Raw genomic sequence first — 25,390 nt, 5'->3', positions numbered from 1 at the left:
AAAGCTCATAGGCTGTTGAGACAAAGCCTACCAGTGTTATAACCCCATAGAGCTTTTCCACTTTCTCCTTGAGTTCCCGGAAGCAAGAAGACAACCGGTCGTGCAGTGGCTTCAGCTGCTCCGTCAGCTTCTCCCCATGGATGCGGATCCCCTCTGTCAGCAGAGGCATCTGGGAAGGAGGGCATGAAAGGAATAGGATATTGTTTAGGAAGAGGGATAGTTCAGATTTGGATGCTGGGGAAAGATGGAAGGTGGAGATGGACAGGTAAACCGGTAGACACAGCACGTTTCGAAACGACAATACTGCTTCTCAGTGGAAAGCTTGGGAACTGGATGCTCTTGGGTCAAAGATGCAGAGGGATCTGCACACTGGGGATACAAGTAAGCAGGGGAAGGGCTGACAGGCGAGGCAAATCTACGTGAGCCTGGGGGCCTTTCTATGCAGGAGTAACTGATACTTTTCACCTTGGACTGAGCTGTATGGCTGCGTTTCCTCCCACTGTTCACAGAAGTAGTGAGAGAGAGAGAGAAACTGAGGCCAACATCTCTCATCTGGAAACACAAGCCAGCAAACCGATTTGGGGACTTTAATCTCCCCTCTAAGAAGACCCCTCTCAACACTGTGCAGTCTAATGGAATGTTCTTCCTATGTTGCTTCGCCAAATAAATAGATAGGTTGTGATTCCAAGGGTTAAAAAAAAAAAAAAAAAAAAAAAAAGTAACCCTAAACGTGTGCTTGGAGATGGATGCCCTAGCGACTATCTTGGTGGTGTGTGTGGTGGCCGCCCACAGAGCGTGGAGAGCTGTCCAGCCACACCTGCCCTGGACATACCTGCAACGCTATTAGTCGCTTTAGCAGCTCGATCTTCTCCTGGTCTTCAGGATGCTCCTGCAAGTACTTTTCTGTAAAAAAAGCCTGAAAGCAAAGCATTGGCAAGTATCGATTAGAACACATTCCTATCTGTGTATTTGACCCTAAGAGGAAGGGGAGGGAAGCCTAGAAGGGTGAAACACGTCTTCCGTTCTGTCTGCTGAACCAGGAATGATTAAGTAAACATTCGTTCCTTTCCTGGGAAGCCCTTAAACCACCAGAGTGGACAATTCAAAAAGGAAAGAGATATTCTGTAGTCTTCCTGGAATCATGCAATTCCTAGCAAGAGGACATTCTCAACTGCTACACACACACATCAAATCAAAGCAGCAGCAGCAGAGCAGAATGTCATTCATTAAATAACTTCCCCAAAGAGCTAAGAAAAGGCCAAATGGCAATATCAAAAGGTTATTCATTAGAGTAAGTGCCTAGATCTTATAAAGGAAAGAGTAAAAAATTAATAGGCCGAAGATGTGCTGAGAGTTTTCCTGCCCAGCATTTTATAGGCTGTACCACAATTCCTGAAGATTCATATTGGTAGTTTCTTACTAATCACCTATCCAAAAGGCTATTTTGAGGACATCATGAGAAATGCTATAGATGTGAAAGTCTTTTGAAAATATTAAATGCAGGTTGCATTTATTATGCTAGGTCAAGACCATGTCACCCATAACATCAATAAACATTCGTGGAAAGGTCCTATAATAGGGACATAAAACTCAAACTATAAATACAGGTGTTCCATAGGAGACCATTTTAAAGACAGAATTCATTAGGAAAGAAAAACTAAAGTCTGTAGTGAACATTTGAGCTCCAACAGAGTTCAAAACGGGAGTTATCTATTTTCTCCCTGGACCATAACCATCATTTCTGAGAGTGCTTTTGAAGACTAGCCTTCAAAGCTCCCCTTCACTCTTTTGCTTCACTAGTAGGAAAACCACCCCATCACATGAAACCCAAGAGTTCCTGAAACTACAGGATACAGTTATAAAAGGGATCAGCCCATTTTGTGTGGAAAACAGAATATGTGCAAACGCTTTACTTTGTGGGAAGATGTTATGGGTTAAACTGTGTCCCCCCCACCCCCAAATTCATAGGTTGAAGTCCTAAGCCCTGGGACCTCAGAATGTGACCTCAGATGGACACAGACTTGTTGCAGAGGTAAGTAGTTAAGATGAGGTCACATGAGAGTAGGATGGACCCCAATCCAATCTGACCGGTGTCCTTGCAAAAAGGGGATATGAGGAGACAGACACATGTACACAGAGAGAACATCATGTGAAAAGCCAAGGAGAAGACAGTCATCTACAAGGCAAGGGATACCAAAGGTTGCCAGCAACCCACAGAAGCCAGGAGAGAGGCAGGGAGCAGACGCTTCCTCAGAGGCCTCAGAGGGAATCAACGCTGCTGACACCTTGATTTGAGACTACTGGACCCCAGAACTGTGAGACAATCAATTCCCATTGTTTTAAGTCACGCTGTTTGTGGTACTTTGTTATGGCAGCCCTAGAAAACGAGTGCAACAGAGAATATAAATATATGGAATCCATGCATCACACAAAGGAAACAGGACAGCACATTTCCAGAGCAGCTCATGCTGGCAGATTCATATTTACAGGGACTGTCAATATAAATGAAAACATAGGATTTGCTTAAATCTTCAGCCACCTTTACCTTTCAAAATACACGCGGTTTAAATTTGAAAGTTAAAAAAATTTTTTGACCTCTGATAAAATGCACTGAAATTCCCAAAGCATCAGATGAGTCAGGGAACATCAGAGCAGAGTCCCCTGAAATTAGTTTTTCTAGCAGAGTCCCGCCTCAGAACAGAAAGGGCTGATGAATTACCGCACACACCTCCTGTGTTCCAATCACTCAGGCGCGGATTAAAGAGCTGCCTTAAAATAGGTCACCTGTATCAAGTAGGTAATGATGGATTCCCGACCCGATTGCAATAGTTCAAGGTGATCAATGAGTTTACCTTTTTCTTATGTTTAGAAATGTACAAAGTCATACATATTAATTAAAAGTAAAAACTAACAGTCTTTAAAAGTTGCTGAAATAAATTTGTTTATATATCCTTCCTTTTCTTCCCTTTTTTAAAAATTTTAATTAGAAGATGGTCACACTGGAAAAAACTTCATATAAAATTATATAATAGGGGCTTCCCTGGTGGTGCAGTGGTTGAGAGGCCACCTGCTGATGCAGGGGACGCGGGTTCGTGCCCGGGTCCGGGAAGATCCCACATGCCGCGGAGCGGCTGGGCCCGTGAGCCATGGCCGCTGAGCCTGCGCGTCCGGAGCCTGTGCTCCGCAACGGGAGAGGCCACAGCAGTGAGAGGCCCGCGTACCGCAAAAAAAAAAAAATAATAATAATTAAAAATATATATATATATAAATAATAGTCACAGATACTGGCGTATATAAATCAGAGCTCAGGAGCATTCTGAAAAAAAAAATGAATACTTGGAAAGACACATCAAAATTAGTACCAGATAGCTTATAGGAAAAAACACACACTGAAATCATTACAGCATTAAAAAAGTATTGTATTCTGGCCCTAGTATTGAATTCCATTATAACACTAGAAACTATTACTGAAACCTAACATCGGCAAACCAGAGTTCCTCTGGTGCTTTCCCAGCTGCTGAGACTAAGAAGACTAAAAAAAAGGTTGAGAGGTTGAAGAGACGACAGAAGAAAGAAGATCACTGTAGCACTGGTAAGCCCCACTCATCAACAACACTCAAACTGGGACATCCCTGGTTTGAGCACTGGTTGAGACTCCATGCTTCCAAGGCAGGGGGCGCGGGTTCGATCCCTGGTTGGGGAACTAAGATCCCTCATGCCAAAAAAAATGAAAAAGAACACTCGAATCACACATTCTGTTCCAAGTAGACAGGAAGAAAACCGACCCTGATCAAGCCACCACTACACGGCAGGGGTCATATGATGTTCCTCATACACAGGAGGTCTCCCTTACGCCCCACGTCACTCCTGTCAGTTATGTATTTTCCTTACCTTTTTCAAATATGAAAACTGAAGCTCAGAGAGATTAAGTATCTCCCCCAAGAGCACACAGTGGCCAATGGGAAGCCAGAACTGGGTCATAAGAGTGACTGATTCTGAAGCCCCTGCTCTTCCCAGGACATTGTGTTACAAATGGGAGTAAGAGAATCAGCCCAGTTAACCTTTCTCATCTTTCCCATCCATCTCCTTTTCTTCCCACTCACTCTCCATGTTTCTCAACAGGGGTGTAACTTGTTTATTTATACTCAAGAGGAGGACCCCCAAATTATTTAGCCACTGAAAACATACCTAGCAATTAAAAATCCTGCTTCTATTGATTACATGTAACCAAGTTCTACTGAATGCATTACCTCCACTTTAAGTGATGCTACATCCAGACCCTATGCAATGGAGTCCCATGGGATGAGCATTCCATTCATGTTTTTCCAGAGTAACAGATACGACACTTAGCTCAATTAATTTAATTGCAGAGCCAGGGCCAGCGTCTGTCCATACAACCAATGGCACACCATGTCAGGGTTCCAAATAGAGTGTGGCTCTGTGTTTCCCACAGATGCTGCTTCCCTTCCAGGGCATCCTCAGGTCTGGGGTCCACTTGTGTGCCTTCTACCTTCCAGGGGAGAGAGGGAGTGGGAAGGGAATTCACAGCTGGTGAATCAACCAGAGGTCTATCAGATGGATCTTTCAGTGACTCTACCAGACAGTGGCCTAACCCTGGCTGGGTGGCTGATGGTGTCTAGCAGGTATGAGGTCAGGGAGAAGCCTGTCATTAATTTCATTTGCCCATTCACAAAGTGGGGAGAATGAAAATCTCTCAGAGAAGTTGTAAGAAACGAATTCACCAGCTGCCACTGGAGAAAGCAGGAGAGACACGCCAGACCTGGTGGCCCCGTGGGGTTCCCGGGACGCAGCCCACCTTCTCATAGTTGGAGTAGCCCCCCATGACAGCCGGGTCCACGATGCCACTGAGCAGCATGGAGAGGGGATGCACGGAGAGGGACCGGTCCCAGGCGTGCTGCTGGACACAGTTGCTGATCTTCTCATTGGTGAGCTCCATGGTTTCAATGGCATTCTCCAGAGGACTGATTTCTTCCTGTGACAGAGAGCATGGCAGAGGAGAGACGCTGAGCTCCGCAGCCAAGACTGGAAAAAGCCTAGGTCTTCCCCTCCAAAGGCATACAATTCCCACCAAGCTATGGAGGAGTGATGTTTTCCTTGTCAAAGTCATGTTTTTTTTTCTTTTTGGCTGCACCGAGCGGCACGCGGGATCTTAGTTCCCCGACCAGGGATAGAACCTGTGCCCCCTGCAGTGGAAGCACGGAGTCCTAACCACTGGACCGCCAGGCAAGTCCCGGCGTCATGTTTATTAATAAGGAGAGCACATTTATTTGAAATGGTGTTGGTAAGCTGCTAAATAAGCAATTTAAAATCTCAGAAAGTCCAAGGATGATTTAAAAACTGGAGCTATGGTAATGATTATTTCTTGGAGCAAAGCGTCTATGGAAATTTTGAGAAGATAAAATTGGAGCTGTAATGATGATTTTTTCTTGGGCAAATCTTTCTTACAGATTTTTGAGAAGATCAATGACAACAGAGGAGCAATATATCTGACCCAAGACACCTCTGCACACCAAAAACGTTCACTGGGAAGAGGTTTGATGCTCCTTCTGTGAGAAAAGGTAAGTGATCTCGGAAGTCACACGTTCAGACCATATATTAAGTCTGCTTAGTATGGGTTCTACGGTTTATGGAAGTCAGAAATCATAGGATGTATTAGAATAGTCAAGCTGGATTTTGGATGCGAATGAAATGAGATGCAATGCAGATTCAGAGAGCTCCTCCTGTGGAAATGTCTTCCAAACCAGGTTCAAGAAAAATTGTGTCCTTCTTCATTTTACCCTGATCAACCAGCATGATCTCCTACTCCAGAATGGATTCCAAAAGACTCTGTCCAAAACCATATTCATACTTGAAGAATAATAATTTATCACTAGTGGTATGGAACACATCAAACTTCAGATCTGTTCAAGATGTATTTCTTGATTACTTATTTTAGGCAAGTACTCTGCTATGCACCATTGTTACAAAAGCGATTAAGATATAATTCATGGCTGGAAGGAGCATACGGTTTTCACAGGGTCAGGGTGGGGAGGTTTCAAGATATGTAAGCATGGTAGGTAACTCTTTAGAAATAAGCCAAGGTTGGGACAGCGCAGAGAGAAAGGGCATCTAACCCAGCTTGGGAGTTTCAGAGATGGCTTCCTGGAGAAGCTGGTACCTAAACTACATCTCAATGGGAGTTAGGTTGAGAAGTGGTCAGAGGGCATGCTGGGCAGAGAAAATGTCAGAGAGGGTTGACATAGCATGGAATGAGCAATTTAGTTCCACTAGATTCCATAGAAGATGAAGTGGAAGGGCTTAGTCACACAGACCCTGTACGCATGTGCTAAGAGCATGGGCTTTCTAGTCTAGGCACTGGGGAGCCACAGCAAGGTTTTAAGCATGACAGTGATACAGCCAGGTTTTCACTATGGAATTCACACTCTGAGGCAGAGAGGAAAATGGACCTAAGAAGCCAACGCAGGGAGGCCAATCAGAAGGCTTTTTCAATGGCATCAACCAGAGATGAATGAGGGATTAGAAACAGGGTACCTCAGCAGGAGGGCTGGGGGAAGAAAACTAAAACAGATTTAATAACTATGAAAGAGGTAAAACAAACAGCTTTGGGGAGTGATGAAGATGGAAGAGTCTAGGATGAATGGTGATGTGACTAGCCGAAAATAAGAGGAAGTGTTCTTGGAGAGAAGAATGTGATTGATAGGAAACTCAAAGGAGGAATTCCAAAAATGTTTTTGGGCACAGGCAGGATCCTTGAGGAGACAACACCCATTGGGTCATAAAAGAGCCATTCACTGGGAGTAATCTTTAGGGTTGGTGTTGTAACATCAGTTTGACAAAGGAGTTCTATTCTACAAGCATGTCTTTTATTTCTCTTTTGGAAAATAAAAGTGGGCCAGAGGAGCTAGTGAGAACTGGAGGGGGAACTTAACAAAGGCTCTCATTCTGTTTGGAGACAGAAAGAGTTTTCTGAGTTCCACTTTCAGATGACTTACTGTTGAAATCTGCTTGACTTCAAACCACTTGAGAATCCCAGGGAAGGTATAGGCAGTCGTATACGTGGTCCTTTCAATCCACATAGTCTGGTGGAAGGAAGGCAAGTAGGAAATGGTGGTCAGTTCCCAGGCAAAACAGCAAAACTCCCAGGTTTATGATATTCTCTTTTTTAAATTTTTTTAAATAAATTAACATTATTTCATATCAGAGCATACTTGATTTAGTTTCAGGTGTACAGCAAAGTGATTCAGTTAAACATATACATGTATCTATTCTTTTCCAAATTCTCTTCCCATTTAGGTTATTACAGAATATTGAGCAGAGTTCCCTGTGCTCTACAGTAGGTCCTTGTTGGTTATCTAGAGATTTTATTTTCAATGCCTCCTTAGTGAATGGGCCATACTTTCTCCCAAACTTTAAGGATTCTAAGTGCTTAAAGCAGAAGGGAATTATCTATTGGGGCTCCGTCACCCTTTTTGATGGGAAATTTGAGGTCCAGAGAGGTGTACTTGCTCAAATCAAGGTCATGGTGGTGGCAGGCCCAGGAGTGCAGCCCAGTTCCTGGATCACTAGTCTAGAGTTTTCCACTGAGACAACAGTCTGCTGACTAGGTAATAAGCACACGGAAACTCTATCTCCAGGGCTGCCATCATTTCTGCTGTAGATGCTGGTTGAATGGAAGGCCTCCATTTTTGAGGTCCATTTCATCTTGTTTCAGAGGATGAACGTGGTGGACTCACAGCAAACTCATTGTCGGGATCCTTTTCTCCTTTCCGGAACGGCCGAGAATATCTGAACTGCTGTACTTCATTGGCTCTGTAGTAGCTGGGAAAGACACAGCCATATGCTTTCATTTCTTTCTTACAACAAGCACTGCTCCAACAAAACCTGAGACACATCTTACATGGACTGAGTCTTATCCACTAAACTACCTCAAAACTGACATAGTCCCCACGATGAAGGCTGGAGATGATGCAGCATTTGATTTTTTTAAAACTTTTTTGGCCATGCCACGTGGCATGCAGGATCTTAGTTCCCCAACCAGGGATTGAACCTGTGCCCCCCTGCAGTGGGAACATGAAGTCTTAACCACTGGACTGGCAGGGAAGTCCCCGGAATTTGATTTTATTGCACATCTTAGTTTTATTATTGATGAATCTATCTCACAGCTCACAATTTTGAAAGGCATATGGATTTATGTCCGTGTTTGTGATCTCATTTGCATAGTTTTCTAACAGTTCTATCAATCCTAGTAGCATTTTAGCTTCTCAGGAGAAGGAATTCAATCATAGGGGAACTCACTGATTGAAGGCCAGGCGAGGTCAGTCACTACTGGCCAGTGAATCCTTCTGAGTGGAAAAAAGAACTAGGGGATCTGAAACCTAAGAGTGAAATTCTCAATTTCCTTCCCTCTGATTAAAAAAAAAGAAATCTCCAAATCCCTTGAGTTACCAAGCTCTCACCTTATACTGGAAATGGAAGGGACAGTTGTTATGGTCTGAATATTTGTCCCCCCAAATTCATATATTGAAATCCTAATGCCCAATGTGATGGTGTTAGGAGGTGGGCTTTTTGGGTGGTGATTAGCTCATGATGGTGGAGCCCTCATGAACGTGGTTAGTGCCCTTATTAAAAAAGAGGCCCCACAGAACTCCCTCACCCCTCCCACCATGTGAGGACACAGTGAGAAGATGATCACCTACGAACCAGGAAGAAGGCCCTCATCAGACACTGAATCCGCCAGGGCCTTGATCTTGGACTTCTCAGCCTCCAAAAATGTGAGAAATAAATTTCTGTTGTTTCTAAGCCACCCAGTCTGTGATCTTCTGTTACGGCAGACCAAATGGACGAAGACAACAGGAGGTCTTCCAAACTCTAATGAATTTTGATAGACTTCTATATAAAGAAGTGTGTGAGACACATGGTTTAAAAAACAAACAAAAAAACCCACTTACTTTAAGATCTGCTCTGGAACTGGTTTATCTTTGTAGCTGGGCGGCAGGCTCATCACTGGCTTTACGGTGAAACACTGCATGTCTGAGGAGCTCGTTAAGGAAGGAAAAGGGCTGGGCCACTAAGCTGTCACGGCAAAAAGGACCACCTGTTCCTCCTGCTTTACCGATGGGAATGGTACCCACACCAATCATTCCTTTGAACCAAATGCCAGGACTGCATTGAAAACGGGCTTCCCTCAGATATTGCCAAAATGCCTTATTAAGTCATAATCTTGGGACATTTTTTGGTCAGACACGTGGCAAACAACCTTATCTTAGGGAAACAGACATTAATGAAATTTCAGGAAAACAGGTGACTAGCAATTATCTAAAATCATTTCTTTTGGACAAGCATTCCTCTGAATTAGCCAGATTCCAGAGCCCGGGCAACAGGAATTTCTTGTTATCTCTGGATACCATTTGTTTACCAAGAACCAGAGCCAGGCACTGTACTAGGTGCTTTGAATATGTCATCTCCAATAAACACAACAATTTCCAGGTGGATGTTATTAATCCCCTTTACAGATGAAGAATCTGAGGGTCTGAGAAAGCCCAGATCACACAACTGATAAATGAAGTCAGACGTCAAACCCAGCTCAGGGGGAAGGTCTCCCTCTCTCACTTAATGATCTGATCTTAGGCATGACTTTGTTTTGCCTTTACCAACATTGCTTCCAAATCTATAGCATTGAAACTAGAATTTAAGGCACTGGGTCTAGACCTAACATTCACTCCCAGTATTTCCCAACGTGAAGAGTGCCATCCACTGGCACCAGAATCACCTGGAGATTTACTCAAAATGCAGAATTAGAATTCACAGCTGCTGAATTAGAATCTCTCCATGGTGATTCTTAAGTATAATAAAACCTGAGAACCACTGGGCTATGCCTTAAGCTATTACAGCTTACAAAACGTTTTCACATAAATGATCTTTTTAATTTGACCTTCACAGAAATGCTATTAGGTATTTGGGAGAAACAGAGCTCCCCTCACACTTTATAGATGAGAAAACCAAGGCCTGGAGAAACTAAGCAACTTGCCAAGGTAAATTGGCTATGCAGACGTGACTCTGGGACTCCTGTTTCTACATCCAATTCATGAAGACCTCTTTTCATTCCCATCCCAAGGAGGCCCCGCAAGCATTTACTGAATCCCTACAACTGAAACAATTTTTCCCAGAAAACCTTTCTTTTCCAAGCATCCACTGTGTTAAGAGGCCACTCCACTCTCCTCTGAAACGCAGGTCTGCCTACTGATCTATCATTGCTGTGTATCTTTCTATAGCTACTGACCAATAATAATTAATATAATAATTAATTATTATATTATAATATAATATTTATAATTATATATAATTATATAATATATAATTTATTATAATTAATACACATTAAGTATAATAATTAATACATATAATTAATAATTAATACATATTGAACTTTTATTATGTATTTATCAGGCACTGTTCCTAGTATTTTACAGATACTCAATCTCTGCAAGAACTCCAAGGGGAAGAATGATCATCATCCCCACTTTACAGGTGAGAAAATTGAGGTACAGAGAAATTAAGTAAGTTGCCCAAAGTGACACAGTAAGTGACAGCACTGGGACTCGAACCCAGGCAATACGCTCCGGAGCCCTTCTTCTTATTTATCTACCATGCCACACCAGCTCTGTCTTAGCAACCTCTTTTAAAATACTGTTTACCTTTATAACATCTTCATTTTTTAAAAAGCATGCAATTGGTTTTTCGATGACATTGTATGTTACCCAAAAAGAGCTACACCTCTTTATCCAGGATCCAGAATTCAGAACAGGAAGTCTATTCGCCTCAGGCTCCGCTTGTGGCTATAACACACATCCCTTCATATTCAACATTTGCTTCTCATCTCTCTCCTTTAGTTACGTCATTAGCCCTGAGCTAAGGACATTAGGTTCCCAAAGCTTTTACACAGAATGGGACACTGAGTCAGGATGGTTAAATGAGTCTGAGGCCAGGACCTATCGGCACGCAGGGATGGGATGGAACCCTCGGCTTCTCTGGCTGGGCTGGGGCTGCTGCAGGTTCAAGAGCCCCTGAGCCGTGACCCCAGGATGAGGATACGCTGCTTGGGGGAGGACTTGATGTCCTCTCCTGGGGGCGTGGTGCTGGCCATCTTCTCGGCGTTGGGAAACTGGGTCAGCAGCCGCAGGCTGAAGTCTTCTCGCCTCTCGTACTCCTTCCCCCGGTAGATGAAGATCTTGTTCTGCAGGTCAGGAGAGCAAGGGAAACAATTAAATATGAAGAGTGAAGGGGCAACTGGGGAGCCTGGTCCCGAGGAAGCCGCTGTCCTCCCCAGACCAAGTGCAACACCCCCACCACGTCCTCATGGAACACCTGCTATGCGCCCCACAGTAACCATCATATCCCAAAGAGCTCACAGTTTATCTGTGGAGTTAAGTCACAGGCATGAAAATGCTTCACGCAGTGTTTCTCAGAGTACGGCCCAAGGACGACAATTGGTGTGCAAACAGCCTACACTGATCCACAAGGAGATAAGGAGTTTGCACCCTAATGGAAATCCAGGATGTTACCGGGCATGCTGTTTTAGTTTAGCTGATACTTTTCATGGCAAGAAATTCTCAATGAAGGAAGGAAGTACATTCATTTACTTTTGAGGTGCAAGCTCCTTTCTCATCATGATCCAGTAACAGGTAGGGAACCAGCGCTTTGAGCGGCACTGCCTAGAGAACTCGAAAGTACGAAGCGAATCAACACAACAGGTGAGACAGGAACAGAGAACAGGATTAACCTACAGCCATCCCAAGCCAATCCTGGAGATCACCGTGGATGGCCACATTGAAGCCTCATAGAAAATAACTACCCTCAATACTATTCTCTCCCTTCCAAACTGCAGCTTTTTCTCTTTAATAAAATTAATAAAATTGGATGTTTTGAAAAGAAATTTTCTAGGCCCCAGGCATGGAAGAAATTCACCTCACAGCTGTTGCAAGTTCAAATGTCGCCATGTTTTGAAGGTTCCTGCTCCCCCGATGGTCGCTCAGATGAGTACTTAGTATGTAAAGCCCACACGTGATCCTTTTTTAACTAAAATCTGGGCCCATACTGTCCTGTCAAATGTTTTTAAAAACCACTTGTCCATTCACACAACCAGTATGTATCGAGCAAATGAGATACGCCAGGCGCTAGGGACAGAACAGTAACTCTGCTTTGGTGGAGAGAAATAGAAAACAAGTAAACAAATAAGTAAGTAAGATAATTTAGATAACTTAAGTCCCTTGAAGGCAATATACCTTCTACGCTCAACACGGAGGCCAGCGAAAATGGCCAGATCTTTTGGAATTGATGATAAAATGTTTCCAAGCCGGGAAAGATTTATGTGGATGACGCATGCATTATGCAATTTCTTCATTCAGGCAAAACTGTGGCGGGTTAAGGGGTCGGAGTATAAGAAAACGCTAAGTGTATGATGTGGACCATAACTGTGGAAGGAACCAGACAAGCAGAAGGTCAGTACAAAGCAGTTCAACCTGAAGGAAAAGGTTTCCAGGAGGACATGAGACTTGATTGGATGCAGATGGATGGGGAGGGGAGGGGAGGGGAGGGGAGGGGAGGGGAGGGGAGGGGAGGGGAGGGGACAGCCAGGCATGGAAGTGAAAAGAAGAACAATAAGGCCCAAGGCAGAAAGTACGGAGTGCAGGTAGAAGAAACATCCTTGGACGAGCCGGAATCTGAAAGGCCTGGAAAGGCGGGTCAATTGTCCAAAGGCCTGGAAATTCACTGGAGGTTCTAGAAGGAGGGAGCAATGTGATGAAGGAGGAAGTGTAGTCAACCTAATCTATCCAACTGTAGGGATCCTTGGCAAAATCCTTGGGGGAAGGAGGAGCTACAGGGACTGCTGTTTGAGTCTTTGGTGTTTGGTAAAGAGCAAAGGGATGGGAGAGTCAATGAGGATTCTGAGGCAACGGCCTTGGACCAGGAAGAACAGTGATGCCGCTGACAAAAACGGAAGAGATGGAGGCCTGCCTGGGGTCAGGGGAGAGGATATAATTTTATACTGAGTTTGGGGAAATAGTCCGTAACATGCAAGGGCATTTAGGTTACATAATTCATGTGGATTCTCTACTTTTCAGTACACGCTGACAACACGTAACACCTACAAACGCCTGTACGGTTTATAAAGCACTCCCATCTGCTATTCATTTCATTCTCAAACCAGCCCTGCAACGTGGGCCTTATTTCCCTAACTTCAAGGTCAGAAAACCAAGACTTGGTGGTCATGTGATTTGGCCAAAATCACACTCACTCAGCAGATGATTTAGACCCCAATTTTTCAACTTCAAAGTCTAGACTTCTTGTTCTCACGGAACCACTGCTGTCCTCCAGTTCATAACCATTATTCCATGTGACACAATAATCATACGTAACAAGTGTGGTAGCTGTCAATATCTTATCATGAACGATAGCAAATTTAAGACCAGAACCTACTGCAGACCCTCTACTCTTATTACTCCAGTCTCCCTTGGCCACCTTATCTACAACCAGTGTTAACGACATGTAAATAACCCAACTTTTATCTCCGGCCTAGAACTTTCCTTTGCGTTCCAGACCCATAGAGCAAATGTTTGACTCACATTTTTTGGATGTTCCAAACCTACCTCACATTGAGTATGTCTAAAACCAAACAACCTATAAAGACCCCAAAGGGGGCTTCCCTGGTGGTGCAGTAGTTGAGAGTCCGCCTGCCGATGCAGGGGACGCGGGTTCATGCCCCGGTCCGGGAAGATCCCACATGCCGCGGAGCGGCTGGGCTCGTGAGCCATGGCCCCTGAGCCTGCGCGTCCGGAGCCTGTGCTCCGCAACGGGAGAGGCCACAGCAGTGAGAGGCCCGCGTGCCGCAAAAAAAAAAAAAAAAAAATCCCAAAGGCCCTCTGCAATCTGGTACCCATAGCTCTCTGAGCCCGTTCTCTACCTGCCCTTTTGTTCATGCATCTCCAGCCTCATGTCTTTTGAACCTGCTGTTCTCACTGTCTGGCCCCCTCTTGAGAGCTGCCTGGCTTACTCCCTCACGTCTTTCAGGGTTTTGCTCAGGTGTCATTTTCTTACCGAAGTCTTTCCTATTCACTCTGTTTAAAATTGCAACTCCATCCCCACCATCTGCCTCTCCATTCACCTTCCCCTGACGCACTTTTCTCTACGATACTTGCTGAGTGTCTACCCTGTATGAGGCGCTGTTCTAGGCCATCTGACACACTCAGATATTTATCTTAGTATTTATTTATTTGTCTCTCCAAGCCAGAACAGAAGCTCTACAATTTCAGGGATTTGGGTTTAAGACTCTGCCCCCTGGCCTATATTACAGCAAGGTCCATAAATATGGGTCTGCAGTAGGTTCTGGTCTTAAATTTGCTATCGTTCATGATAAGATATGGATAAGAGCTCAATAAATATTTATTCAGTGAGTGGATTCATCCTCTCCTCCATGATTCTGCCCTTTCCCAGTGTTGCCATCTTAGTGGATGGATCCCCTGCCCCGCCAATTATGCAGACCAGAGAGCCAGGAATCATTCTTACCACCTCCCACTTGCTCATTGCCATATCCCATCAATCATCAAATACTGTTACTGCGTCTCCATCACACTAATCTTTCCCTTCCTCTCTAAAGCCACCTCCCTAGGCCAACCTGTCATCTCTTCCCAGAACATCTGCCATGGTCTCTAGGGGCTTATCTACATGCACGTCCCATCCATTCTCCATACCGAAGCCAGACGACCTTGCCAACACTGAAAAATCTACAATGGCTCCCTCTGCTCTCTGGATGCCAACAAAACACGCTATGTGGCCCCAAAGCCCCGCACGCCCCTCCCACACTTCCTGCCTCATCTTCCCTGCTCACCCCAGCTCCCCCTCTTCCCACAGCACTCGTCTTCCACTCCCAGCCCCTGCCATGCCCTTGCCTGCTGTTTCCTCTGCCTGGAGCGCCTTTTCCCATCCCCTTAACCTTCCTGACTCCCAGTTCACCTTTCAAATCCCAGCTGAAGCAGAAGTTCCCTGGGAAGTCTTTCCCGATTCTTAAAAAATTCAGGTATAATTGACGCATAGTAAAAATCTACCCCTTTTAGTGTAAAATTCTGCAAGTTTTGACAAACATAACCATGACCACAATTAAGAGATAGCACAGTTTCATCACCACTTAAAATCTCCCCATGTCTCTTTGTAGCCCAACCTTCGCCCCACCGGCTCCACTGACCAGATCCAATAACCACTGACCTGCTCTCCATCCCTATGGTAAGTGTTGGCTTGGCCAGAATGTCGTATCAATAAAATCACAGAGTATGTAGCCTTTAGGGTCTAACTGCTTTCTTTTACTCAGCACAATACATCTGAGATTCATCCCTGTGGTTACGTGTATCAGGAGTTTATTCCTTTTTTTCCTGAGTAGTTTTCCACTGCATGGCTGTCCCACACTATGCTGATCCCTTCACCAGCTGAGGGAGATGTGAGCTGTATCCAGTCTTTAGTGATTGTAAGTAACAGCGCTATAAACGATCACGTACAATTTTTACATGAACACAGGTTTTAACTTTACTTGGGTAAATACTCCTTGCTTAACCAACTCATCTAGCACAGAATTCCTGTCTTGGTCAGTTTCGATTTCATATTTGTTTGTGCCATTATTTAATTAACATCTCACCCATTAGGTTGTCAAATCCATGAGAGCAAGGACCACATCTGATTATAATCAGCACTGTATCTCTAATGCCTGGCACACAGTAGGCCCTAAGCAAACAGTTATTGAATGAATGAATAAACTACTTCCTTACTATGCGCTATAAGGAATGTATTTTCCTTTCCACTTTTTCCTTTCTTTCTTTTTTAATTAGGGGAAGGAAGATGGATAATATATATTTAAACATAGCTCAGCACTAATAGAGGCTTCTTTTCTGGGGGAGAAAATAAGAGGGCTTTTTTTGGGGGGGGTTGCTTTTTCGATTGTAAAATCAGTATTACGTTCTAAAACAATCTGAGAAACAAGATAAACATGGTCCTTCTCATTCTTCCAAAAAAACTGTTTTTATTTTTGTGAACCTTTTGCAGTCTTGTCCTGGGGATATTTGTTTTCAAACTAGCTCTAGCTGGAAATAAAATAAACAATTAGATACATCAATCCACACTCTTCTCCCCCACCCGCACCCCCACCGGCTGACCCTCAGCAGACCAGCAGAGGGAATGGTTTTGTTTTTCCCTTTTTCATTCCACCTGGGAGAAGTCATTTTACAAAAGAACTGCCAGAATACCAGAGGTGGGGGGGGGGGGGGGGGGGTGTGAAGAGACCAGCGGCTCAGGAAGTGGTTTCCCTCCCTAACCTCCCACCGTGAGAACAGGGGTCTCCAGCTGCTAACACGCTAGACCCATCTGGAAAAGAAATGAAGACCTTCCCTCCTGCAGACTGCAGGGCTTAATGGCTGGAGAGACCACCCTCAGGCTTCTTACCCGTAGGAAAGAAGGAAAGCCCTGTCCGTAGTAGCCAACAGCAAAGTATTCAGGCTGAGGCCTCATTGCCTTAATGATGTTCTCATAAAATGAGGCTCTTTTTTTCTGGAAAACAAAACAAGACATTCCATAGGGAGGTTACAAGGGCACTGCTGGAAAAAAAAAAAAAAAAGCTCAGACTATTTGCTTTGTTGTTTCCCACGTAACAGAGAGAAATGAAAGGTCTTTGTAAAATATCCTTTGGGCCAAAGAATTATCCTTTCCCTGGATTGGTGGTTTTGGACCTGCATGTACGAATGGGCCCGGGAGGGTCTGGGAATCCTTGCAGTTATGTGTAGAAGGACAGATGTGTGTGCATTCACCTCTGGAGGGAGGGACGGTTTAGCTTTCACCAGTTTCTTGAAGTACATTCAGGACCCCTAAAAGGTTAAGAAGCACTTTCTGAGATTCAGGTGGGTGGCTGCACTGGAACAGAGACATATGAGGAAAGAGAGAACTTTCCAGTTCATGCAGGTGGTTTCGATTCAAGGCCTCGGTTCAGCTGCAGGTGCCCAGAAGGTGGTGGTGGTGTTCTATTTTTCAAATCTGGTACCACCCTTATTATTGTTTTTTTTGTAATTGAATTTTTATTTTATTTATTTATTTTTATACAGCAGGTTCTTATTTGTCATCCATTTTATACATATTAGTGTATACATGTCAATCCCCATCTCCCAATTCATCCCACCACCACCACCACCGCCACTTTCCCCCCTTAGTGTCCATATGTTTGTTCTCTACATCTGTCTCTATTTCTGCCTTGCAAACGGGTTCATCTGTACCATGTATGCGTTAATATACGATATCTATTTTCCTCTTTCTGACTTACTTCACGCTGTATGACAGTCTCTAGATCCAACCACGTCTCTACAAATGACCCAATTTCATTCCTTTTTATGGCTAATATTCCATTGTATATACTGGTACCACCCCTATCTTTAATGCTTCCTGTGGGGAGCGGTTTCCCAACCAGGGCATAGAGCGTCAGCCTTAAAGGAAGCAAAATAGGTAGCCAGACCTGGGGGGCTTTGACAGCTGTCCCTCCCACAATGGTTAGCGCCAAGGTGATTACTACACTACCTCAGTGAAGGATTCTATCACAATGTTTTCTTAGAGAGGTAACTTGTTACATTGCTCATGCCTCAGCTCAATTTAGTTTGTGAAATTCATCTGTGACTCTTTGCATGATGGCAGGAGCTGGTACCATACAGGGGCAAATTCTTTTCAAAGTGACCTTGACAACTATCTCCTCCAATTATTACATGACAATGGGTGACCTGACCTTTTGTGACTCCTCCACTGAAAATCACCCAATGTAATATTGTGTTGGCCCCCCCACTGGGCATGGAAAAGGTTATTTTTGTTTCGCTTTACTGTTTTGAAATAGGTGACCTGTGCCAACAACCAGGTGTAATACACAAGGACGGGATGACTGTAAGAGCAGAGATGTCCGGGGACATTCGGAGCAGGAGGAAGGCAAAACTGGAGAATCAAGATAAAAAACAATAAGAAACAATAGAAAACAAACAAAAAAACAAACTAAAAACAAAAATTTTTTAAACAAACAAACAAAAAGATTTAAAATTGGAAAATAAACATAAAAAACAGAGCTCAAAGATGAGCAGTTCATTCATTCAGCAGAGCCCTGAGGATGTGGACCACAGGACAAGTAATTCTGATGAACAGATGTCAGAAAACACCTGAAACGTGGAAAGGCTTCCTGGAAGGCAGAGTGAGTGAGAGGGGAAAGGGGTGCCGGGCCTGGGATATGGAGGGTCCACAGAGGAGCAAAAGGCACAGAGGAGAGGGCTGTAGACGGGGATCCTGAGCCCCCATCAAAGATAATCTGGACAAATAGCGGTAACAGCTTTCAGACCTCATTTCTCTTCATTTTTATTCTAAGCAAGGTGTACTTTTCCATTGTAAAGAACATCAATTATCTTTTTTAAACTTACAAAACCATTCTCACAAACACTACGAATAGCACGCCTGCCAGAGGCTCGACGTCCTCTGACCCAGACTCACCAGGAGATCACCCAGGCCCTCGTAGTCGAATACTTTGCTCTCATAATTCTCAGCCAACTCTTTGCTCAGCTTGATTGCCTTCTCCCACATCTTCAGAAAAAGAAAAGGAGGGTTACCAGTGGAGAACAAAGCAGTCATTAATCCAGTTGAAAAAGCCACTGGAGAGTCACTGGGCAATGACTAGGGAGTCAGGTGGGTTGCGTTTCTGCGGACACTCCCGACGTTCCTCACGGCTTGGATCAACTAATCCTGTTTTCTGACATCAAAAATCTACTGTACCTTAGCCGCTTCGCCAGGGGGCATTTTCTGTTAATTCTGTTTGTAAGAACATGAAAAACACCATGTGTCCTCAAACAAAGCAATGCTGAGTTTAAAGAGCAATGACCATTGAAAGTGGAGTGGAACCAGTTCCAAAGACCTAGTCTTTGAGAGCATGAAAGTCTTGCTGGAGGGGAAAGGAAGTTGGTGTGGGCTCTTGTTCTGGTTTTGAGATGTGTGTGTGTGTTCCTTCTGAGTCAGGTTGTTTGGGAGGAGTGGAGGTATGAAAGAAAGTCTGATCATACTGTTGTGTGGAATTTGGGAAACTATTTCTCCAAGTTAGGGCCCTGATTTCCTATTTCTAACTAAACTATCTACATAGTCAGAGAGAGCTTCAGGAAATGCCTCACAGCATTTATGAACATGTAAATTACAGCCGAAGGCACATATCTGGCATCTGAGGCTAGCATCCCAGACCGATGAAACTCTGATCATTTTCGTATTTCATAAAATGTTTCTTAGCTGGATACTGCTAATAACGCAACATCTGGAAATTTCCTACGTCAGTCTTGTTAACCACATGCTAAGTTCCACCGTTTCTGGCTGCCGAAGGAACGTGTGTACAGTTCACATACAGTTGTAAAAACATTTTAAAATTAAATCTTCTAGGGGCTTCCCTGGTGGTGCAGTGGTTGAGAGTCCGCCTGCCGATGCAGGGGATGCGGGTTCGTGCCCCGGTCCGGGAAGATCCCACATGCCGCGGAGCGGCTGGGCCCGTGAGCCATGGTGGCTGAGCCTGCGCGTCCGGAGCCTGTGCTCCGCAACGGGAGAGGACACAACAGTGAGAGGCCCACGTACCGCAAATAAATAAATAAATAAATAAATAATTAAATCTTCTAATATCGTTTGCCAAATTTGTCCCTTCTGAACTTTCTGGGCCTGGATCATGGAAAACTCTTTGAAATGTGCCACATGGGCCTCAGCCGGGCCTGGTGCAGGAGGCCAGTCAACAGCACCACGGGGCCCAGTTCACTCCTCATTCACCAAATGGTAACTCAGTGGAAGCGACAGGAAGACAGCCTAGCACAGAGGTTCTCAAAGTGTGGTCCCTGGTCTCTGGGAGTCCCCAGGACCCTTTGGAGGGGTCCATGAGGTCAAAACCATCTTCTTAACAATACTAATCTTACTTGCCTTTTTGCAATGCTCATTCTCTCATGAGCCTACAGTGGAGTTTCCCAGGGGCTATAGAATGTGTAATGTCACAACACATTGGATGTAGGAGTGGATATTCGAATCCTGCTGTTTCTATGAAGCCAGATGATAAAGAGATTTGCAAAAATGTCCAACAATGCCACTCACATCGCTCACTTCTTGGAAAATATGGTCATTGTTCATAAATAGATATGATTTATATTAATAGGCAATACGTTTGTTCTTGTTAAAAGAACAAGCAAGTAAATATTTTAAAATTTTGTTTTAATTTCAAAGACTAGAAATTAATAGGCATCAATAGACATAATCCATGTGAACAAAAGCTCTTGGGGGTCCTCAGTGATTTTTAAGAGGGTAAAGGGATGCAGAGGCTAAAAAGTCTCAGCAAATATATTTGCTCTCTGGGCCTCAAATTCTTCCTCAGTAAAATAGAGATAATAGCTACCTTACAGGGTTATAGGGAGAATTAAATTAGAAAAGCAGCTTGAAAATCACCCAAAACAGTAACTTGCACTAAATCGAGGGTAGCTATTTTATCATGATGATTATTTATTTAGTCAACAGGTTCCACTGGTAAAACAGGAGTGGTGGCTGGAAGTGGCAGCGCCTTGAAAAAAGTCAAATCTGGAATCGGTTTTGTTTCAATAGCACACACTTTTTTTCTCCCCCTACCCTTTCTATGCTTATTTTCAATTTAAAAGTCTTCCAGCTGGACATGCCTTCTGCAGCTAATCACAGATTCCAGGGCTTGGTGGCCCAGTTTATATGTTTATTTTACTTTCTCTTCCTCATAGGCATTTAAGTTGCTTGTTACGTACAGCCTAAGGTGTCGGGCAGGCAGCGACCTGGGGATGGGATGTGCCCCAGGTGTTAGCTAACAAGCTCTAAAGAATGCACTGAAAAGGATTATACTAGCTCCTGGCCCTTAGCAAAATGTAAAAGGTACAATTAAGGTTACAGAGAGTGAGGCCCTCTCGGCTGCCCACTGTAGTCTCCCTTGGGTTATGTGTCCTCAAGATAACTCATCTCTGTTTATTGTTTTTCTTACCTTAATTAATCTATTCATTTTCTCTCCCATTAAAAATATCAGAATTCAAAGATACACATGGGAATAGTAAAGCGTAAGTTATGAGTCACTGTTGCATAATAAAGAACTTGGCGGGTCTTTGTTCTGAGCTCCTGGGAGGCAGCTTCTAAACTCTTGGAATTTCCCCAGTGACAGGAGTGTCACTGTTATTCATGGTGGACCTCTCAGACCACACGGGAGTTGATAGAGGTGACTCACGGTGGGCAGGGGGGGCTCGCCTCCGCCAGAACCACCAGCCATTTGATTAGAGGGTTGGAGCCTTGAGCTAGACAGCATCAGCCAGACCTCCAGGGAGGAGATGGGGGCTGGAGATGGAGTTTATTCATGTGGTTTATGATTCAATCAGTCCAGCCAATACAACGACACCCCAAGAAAAACCCTGCACACAGGACTTCCCTGGCGGTCCACTGGTTAAGACTCCACGCTTCCACTGCAAGGGGAGTGGGTTCGATCCCTGGTAGGGGAACTAAGATCCCGCATGCCGTGTGGTGCGGCAAAAAAAAGCAAACAAAAAATTAAAAACCCTGCACACAGAGCTCAAATGAGCTTCCTCGCTGGCGAACACATCAGTTCGCCAGGAGTGTGATGTGTCTGAATCCACAGGGAGAGGACAGAGAAGCCATGCACCTGGGACCCTCCTAGACCTTGCCCTGTGTATTTCTTCATCTGGCTGGTTCTGATTTGTATCCTTTATGATAAAACTGTAATCATTAAGAACAGCATTTTACCAAGTTTTGTTGGTTGTTCTAGTATAGTATCAAACCCGAGGGGGGGAACCAGAGGCACTCCCTCCCCAAATTTATAGTCAATTGGTCAGAAATGTGGGTAGCCTGGGGACCCCTGAACTTGCAGCTGGTGTCTGAAGTTAGGGCTGTCTTGTAGGGGTCTCTGCGCTAACTCTGGCTGGTGAAGATCAGAACTGCAGTGTGTAAGTATTGCGGGTCATTTCCTCCTTTGCCTTCACACAAAAACAAACCACCCAACACTCACCTTGCCTTTGTCAAAATACGATATGATTTCTTGATACAGCTTCTCTTTAAGCTCTTGCTGGGTATACACATAGTAAGTGTCCCTCTGAAGCAAATGGGGTACACAGGGCTTGTCAGACCACTGAAAAACACACACACGCAACACATCAATTCATTGAAAGGAAATGAATGTAACAAATATTCAGCTGCAAAAATTCACATAAATACTTGTATATACCTTTGACTCAATCGTCTATTTTTGATGATTTATCAAACACAAAAATTGCACACGCATATACATACACATGCCAGGTTCAAAACAACTGCATGCCAAATGGACACTCAAGGCATTCCCATGAAGGTCAGGAATGAGGTGAGGCCGCCAACCATCATGACTGTGGTTGTACTGGTTACCACTCAGGACAGATAAAAGAGAGGAATCGGCAGTATAAAAATGCAAAAAAGGGGGTAAAACTATCCTGTGAAAGCAACGATTGTATTCTTCATAATCAATCCATTCACAAAGGGTGCCAACTGAAAACCTACCACAAATAAGGAGAGAATTAAGTAGTGGGGTCAAAATTAACATATTTGGAAATAACTTAGAGATGGAGTTCATATAAATAATAACCGTGCCGAAGATAACAGAAGAAATGACCCCTACAAGAAAAAACCCAAAATGATCAGATACCAAGGCACAGCAATGTGAATATACTTAAGGCCACTAAATTATACACTTACAAATGCCTAGGATGGTAAGTTTAATTTTATATGTATTTCACCATAATTAAATTAAAAAGCAAAGATATCTAGGGATCAACATGACAAGGAATATTCAAGACTTCTACACAGAAAATGTTAATACACCACAGGAGGAGGGCACAAAAGCAGACTTGAACAAAGGGCAAGTCATACCATGCTTTTGGATAAGAACATGCTATTTTATAAACATGGAAATTCTCCCCTAAATTAATTTTTAAATTTCATGATTCCGAAGTCATGTAAAAATAAACAAAAAGGAAGAAGGTGGAAAACTCTGAAAAAGAAGAGGAATGAAGAGAAACTACTAGGTCATAAAACATACCGATAATGGAAACAGTGTGGTCCTGGTGCATGAACTGACAGAGACCCATGCAGAATATGTAAAATCTAGAAAGAGGTTCCCCCCGACCCTCCATACAGTGATTTAGTACGTGATCAAGATGGGATCTCATACCAATGATGAAAATGGCGGAAATGATGAAAATGTGGACTCTGCTTAATAAACAGCATTCCCTACTGAGTAGCTCTATGGGGAAAAAGTGGCAACCACACCTCATACCTTATGCCAGGATAGAAGAGCTGAATTTTCTGAGCAGCACAAACGAAAAGACCTACAGTCACTGACACTGGTTTCTTTCGGATCATCCCACAGTCAACAAGCCTTCCCCCTAACCCACATACAATAAGCTTTCTGGTGCCCCAATCTTGAGTATGAACTGTGAATGGCTGCCTTAGGGGAGGTGGTGAAGCAGAGGACTCCAGTTCTTAATTCCAAAGCTTAGAACAATATACATGTATTCTTTAGGTATAAAATAAAATTTAAACTACACAAGAAAATGAATTGCTACGGACAAGAATGGAGGCAGGGAGATGTAGTAGGAGGCTAAAAATGATAACTTGGACCAAGATGGTAGCAATGGAGATAAAGAAAAGTGGATAGGGTGAGGCTATCAAAGAGACATCAGCACCTCCGTGTTCGCTGCAGTATTATTCACACTAGCCAAGATACAACCTAAGTGTCCATCAATGGATGAATGAATAAAAAAGCGGTATAGGGCTTCCCTGGTGGTGCAGTGGTTGAGAGTCCGCCTGCCGATGCAGGGGACACGGGTTTGTGCCCCGGTCCGGGAAGATCCCACATGCTGCAGAGCGGCTGGGCCCGTGAGCCATGGCCGCTGAGCCTGTGCTCCGCAACGGGAGAGGCCACAACAGTGAGAGGCCCGCATACCGCAAAAAAAAAAAAAAAAAAAAAGTGGCATATACATACAATGGAATATTATTCAGCCATGAGAAAGAAAGAAATCCTGCCATCTGCAACACCACGGATGGACCTTAAGGGCATTATTCAAAGTGAAGTAAGTTAGAAAAGAAAGACAAACACTGTACGATCTCACTTATATGTGGCATCTGAAAAATAAGGGCTTGTAAAAACAGAGAGTAGAAGGGTGGTTACCAGGGGCTGCAGGGTGGAGGAATAGGAGGAAGATTGTTTCAGGGTATAAACTTGACACTAGTAGATAAATAAGCCCTGGAGGACTTCCCTGGTGGTGCAGTGGTTAAGAATCTGCCTGCCAATTCAGGGCATACGGGTTCGAGCCCTGGTCCGGGAAGATCCCACATGCCGCGGAGCAAGTAAGCCTGTGAGCCACAACTACTGAGCCTGCGCTCTAGAGCCCGCGAGCCACAACTACTGAGCGTGCGTGCCACAGCTACTGAAGCCCGTGCACCTAGAGCCTGTGCTCCGCAACAGGAGAAGCCCCCACTCACCACAACTAGAGAAAGCCCGCGCATAGCAACGAAGACCCAATAAATAAATAAATAAATAAATAAATAAATTCATTTTAAAAATAAATAAATAAGCCCTGGAGATCTAATGTTATAGCACAAACTTTCTCAATTAAAAAAAAGAAAGAAAAGTGGATGGGGTGAGGGAGGGTTTTGGACAGAAGGTCCACGATTCTTGTTTGTGCAGAATATGGGAGGGGTGAGTAAAAGATGATGACGAACAGCATCTTTTATTAGATGTCAGTGCCCTTCAGTGAAATGGGGAGAAAGGAGAGGAAGGGACGGACCCAGGAGGACAGTGGAGGGAACAGCTTCTGTTACTGTCACGCTAAGTTTGAGTTGTCTGTTAGTCATTCAGAGATTGACGTTGACAGAACAGTAAGCTGGAGGAGTCGTCAGAGCTGGAAATAATTATTTGGGATTGATGATGCAGAGTTGTATTTATATCCATGGCACAATATAATTTCCTCAGTGAGACAGTATAAATAGGATAGTACTTCTACAGTTCCATATTTACTTACAGCTCACTTCTCTACAGTTTTACACATATTGATTGACGTGTGTTTTGTTTTTTCTTTTCTTAAATAAATAAATTTATTTTTAATTAATATTTAATTATTTAACTTAATTAATAATGGCTGCATTTGGTCTTCATTTCTGCACGGGCTTTCTCTAGTTGTGGCGAGCGGGTGCTACTCTTCGTTGAGGTACACAGGCTTCTCAGTGCGGTGGCTTCTCTTGTTGCAGAGTA

At 43.9% G+C, this 25,390-nt stretch overlaps 1 protein-coding gene across 1 annotated transcript in view; it reads right to left on the bottom strand.

Moving 5' to 3' along the window:
* The window catches only part of DOCK5 (dedicator of cytokinesis 5), a 216,535-nt gene that overhangs the window by 17,511 nt on the left and 173,634 nt on the right, over positions 1–25,390 (bottom strand). The window contains exons 38-47 of the mRNA XM_082842361.1: positions 22,115–22,234; positions 18,568–18,657; positions 16,504–16,608; positions 11,113–11,254; positions 8,970–9,051; positions 7,755–7,839; positions 7,014–7,100; positions 4,817–4,993; positions 833–916; positions 32–169 (exon numbers count right to left, since the gene is read on the bottom strand). Coding sequence (XP_082698487.1) covers positions 32–169; positions 833–916; positions 4,817–4,993; positions 7,014–7,100; positions 7,755–7,839; positions 8,970–9,051; positions 11,113–11,254; positions 16,504–16,608; positions 18,568–18,657; positions 22,115–22,234 — 1,110 coding nt within the window. The remainder of the gene's footprint in view (positions 1–31; positions 170–832; positions 917–4,816; positions 4,994–7,013; positions 7,101–7,754; positions 7,840–8,969; positions 9,052–11,112; positions 11,255–16,503; positions 16,609–18,567; positions 18,658–22,114; positions 22,235–25,390) is intronic.

This window comes from Leucopleurus acutus, assembly GCF_964270905.1.
Source record: "Leucopleurus acutus genome assembly, chromosome: 7".
NCBI lineage: Eukaryota > Metazoa > Chordata > Mammalia > Artiodactyla > Delphinidae > Leucopleurus > Leucopleurus acutus.
This window is presented reverse-complemented; position numbering and strand designations above follow the sequence as displayed.